This window comes from Diaporthe amygdali (assembly GCF_026229845.1).
Source record: "Diaporthe amygdali strain CAA958 chromosome Unknown NODE_136_length_3755_cov_72_809135, whole genome shotgun sequence".
Classification (NCBI taxonomy): domain Eukaryota; kingdom Fungi; phylum Ascomycota; class Sordariomycetes; order Diaporthales; family Diaporthaceae; genus Diaporthe; species Diaporthe amygdali.
In genome coordinates this window covers 472-3755 of record NW_026517156.1, presented here as the reverse complement: position 1 = coordinate 3755, position 3284 = coordinate 472, and the positions used below count along the sequence as shown (strand labels likewise).

The window sequence follows — 3284 nt, the reverse complement described above, 5'->3', positions numbered from 1 at the left end:
GTAACCACACACAAATAGGATTACCGTGTCAGATGTCGCCAGACTCCATCACTGGCAGCTAGCTTTGTCATCCTGCCGCACCACATATCGAACAGACTTTCCCTTTCGTTTGCTCCAGCACTAATGGCTTGCAGGCTTAGACGGCGGCGCCGGCAAGAAATGCAATTTTTAGGGTCAATTGGACACCGTTGCCACATTGGTGCGTCGTGCCCATGAATATGATGCCGAATGTGGACAGCCTGACTGACTGATGCTCTACTAGTGCATTTCGTCGTGCGGCATCGGAGTGGATCAAAGCCTGCATATGTTAGCAACATAACCCCAAACCATGAGGCATCACTCACGTTTTTGACTATGATGCCACCAAGGCTATGCGCGATGAATATGATCTGAGGCCGTGATGACTGGCTCTTGTCAGCCGGACGACTTGCCCAGAACCGAGATATGTTCAGTTGTGCCTCACATATGTCAACGTACGCTTCCGACACAGGTCCGACACGAGGCTGCGCGCGTGGTCGTACAGATATTGGCAGCTCACGCGCGAGCTGTCGTGGGTGTTCGCGTCGTAGCCCCAACACATGATGCGCGCGTGCGGAATATCGGCAGGGAGAAGATCGCGGAGCCAATGAACGCCCTTGGGAGCTGTCCATGTCTTTTCTCGGTGGCCATTGAGGCCATGCACAGCGACGATGCTGGGTGGCGTCAGATGGGGTCAGTGGAGCAGATTCGATGGATCTCGAGGGGGTCTGCTTACTCCACGACGGGGGATCGAGGTTGCTGTTCTTGTGGCCATGATTGCCCCGTTCCGTTGAGTACGGATCTGAGCTTTCAGTCAGATTTGGCGAGTTGCTGCGAAAGACAGCTGAGATTCTAGGAAAGAAGAAAAGAAACAAAACTTGATCAAATGTGATCTTGGTTGCGTAGCAGCTTAGAGCCACCTTTCTTCTCCCAAGGGGTCCTCTTGCCTTCATTGTTCACACATTACTACCAGTTGCTCTTGGCTTCCTAACGGCCGATCACCGCTGCGGTTTGTCCTGCAGAATCTCCCCTTAGCACTCCGTCGCTCGACCATATCTTTCACATGTGACATGTCCTTTGCAGGCTGCAAATCGGGGTCTCATCCTACCAAAAGTATAGCTCGCCGCTCCTAGTTTATTGCTCACCGAGCCTACCGAGGTCTACGGACGCAGAGGTGAGATCATGGCGCAACAGCATTTGACTGAAACGCTGCAGCCGGCCATTGGACACATGGAAAGGGACTTGTTAACTTCTCACGATCTGGCGGGCGAGAAATTGGACCAATTCTAGCGTCGTGGTGTACGTGTTGTTCGTGGGGTGGGGAGGTTGACTGGAAGCGACAAGACGGACGGGGCCGTCGAGCTCCAGCAGCAGACATATCAGTTGATGCGAGATTGCTGTAGTGTCTGGCAACTTGATTGAAGTATTCACGATGAACTCGAAAGCCAGAGGCACACGAGGCCTCATATTCCCGATACTCACCCAACACTTGAAGGCTGTAACCGTCGCGTCATTCAGCTGACCTCCCACAGACTTGCCCGATAAGCCTTTCCACCTTCTACACATCCACTATCCACTTCGATGGATCAGAATTGGGAATTCCTGTCGACCAGATCACCTACCACAGACCTAGCTAATACTCTGCGTATCCCGCAAAATTCGCATTTGAGAAGTTGAAAGACAACACGCGGCGCGTAGGACGCGTCTAGACAGCGAGTACGAAGGCCGAAACACGGAAGACGAGGCGCCGCTGCGTCACGAAAAGGAAGGATTTATTATGAGCTTAGACGAGGCTGCTGAAATGGTGTCCGTGTTGGCTAGACAATATAACTTCAGAACAGAAGTTGTTCCTTTGCTCTGTACTTCTGCAATGTGCTTCTGGCATTTACCACGTGGGCCCATTACGTCAACAACATCACCCACTATCAACGAGAACTATCCGGCGCAAGAACCGAAGAAACGTCAAGTGACTGCGTTACTCATTGCCAGTTCTGCTAAGGTCGGTGCGCCTCTTGTTGTGGGGCAATTGCTCAACACTTCCTGTTTCTCCTTCATTTTGATCCTCCTCTCCGCCGTTCGACGTATTATCGCGCTAAAATGTCTTGTGGCAGTGTTCCGATCAGTACAAAAATAGATATTTCTGGAGCAGGTTGTACACGGCTTCGTTATAAGGGACCCGAGTCGATGGCTCTTTCCAAAACCTCGCCCTCCAGGGTCATCTTGGCTGGTCATTGATGTTGTATCGTCCCATTGACTTGAAAGGTGTAAGCCTGAGTATGACTGGAAAGATTTCCCCCTCGAGGAATTGGTACGATGATTTCAAGACCAAAAAACGCGAAGGGGCCGAAATTGGTCCAGGATGCCCACCGGAAACTGGGCTCTATGCCGGATTTTATGAACTAAATATTAGCCACTATCCGCGCCAACCAGTCAATATTGTCCCAGGGTTCCGATCTACCCATTGCTCAAACAGTCCGTGGAAGATGCTAAGATAACTGAACGCGGGAACACGTCGCCGAAAGGCTTTTTCGCCTTCAAGCCGGGTCTGGACGAAAGTGTCCACAAGAACACCGTTGAAGCCCGAGAAGCCGTAGGAAGAGTTGGTAGAAATATTTTATTGATGTTTACTTCGTCAGCATGTCAGTCACGTGCCAAGGAGTAATTGCACGAGACCTCTCAGATATCAAACTCAGGTGACCGTGTGTGTACGGGCTGTTGGCGGCAAATACCGGGCTAAGCAAAAAGACGGGACGGCTCTGTGGCCAGAGCGGAGGTGGGGTGCTTGAAGCCACGCCAGATTTTGGCATCGCAAAAAGTATGTTGGCGCACCTGCAGTATCATCTATGCTCATGTTCAGCTTCTGGCCTAATCCCACAAGATCCTTGGAATGCTTTAGATCCGCGATCCTGTTCTGTTCCATCTTCATTCATTGCTCGTTCAGGGATGCATTCTCCCAGCGGATAATCCTCAAATTATTACTACTGTACTCTTGTCCGCCTCTTGCACTTGCTTACACGCCTATCGTGTCTGCTCCAAGACTACGAGAGGCCTCAGCCAACGGCATAGCAAGAAGACGATTCTCTATGACCTTTTCATTCAGATTACAACTGCAGAATAACGTATTCACATCAGAAAGCAGGACTCCACTCTGGCGTTGCAATCAGTGATACAGGTGTCGTGCACATTGCGACCAGTGATCAAAAGCGAGACAAAGCTTCCGTGGTAACTGAATCCCTGAGTGAAATCTGCGGCAATTTCGCGCCATT

The 3284-nt window shown here is 50.9% G+C and overlaps 1 protein-coding gene across 1 annotated transcript; it reads right to left on the bottom strand.

Moving 5' to 3' along the window:
* Positions 1 to 136: 136 nt before the first annotated feature.
* J7T55_011185 (uncharacterized protein) lies at positions 137 to 1485 on the bottom strand (the record flags this gene model as incomplete). Its single annotated transcript, XM_053136372.1, has 6 exons — positions 137 to 298; positions 345 to 404; positions 464 to 692; positions 755 to 825; positions 1164 to 1178; positions 1276 to 1485. 6 exons carry the CDS (start codon positions 1483 to 1485, stop codon positions 137 to 139), a joined length of 747 nt encoding a protein of 248 aa, XP_052986049.1.
* Between the last annotated feature and the right edge of the window lie 1799 nt (positions 1486 to 3284).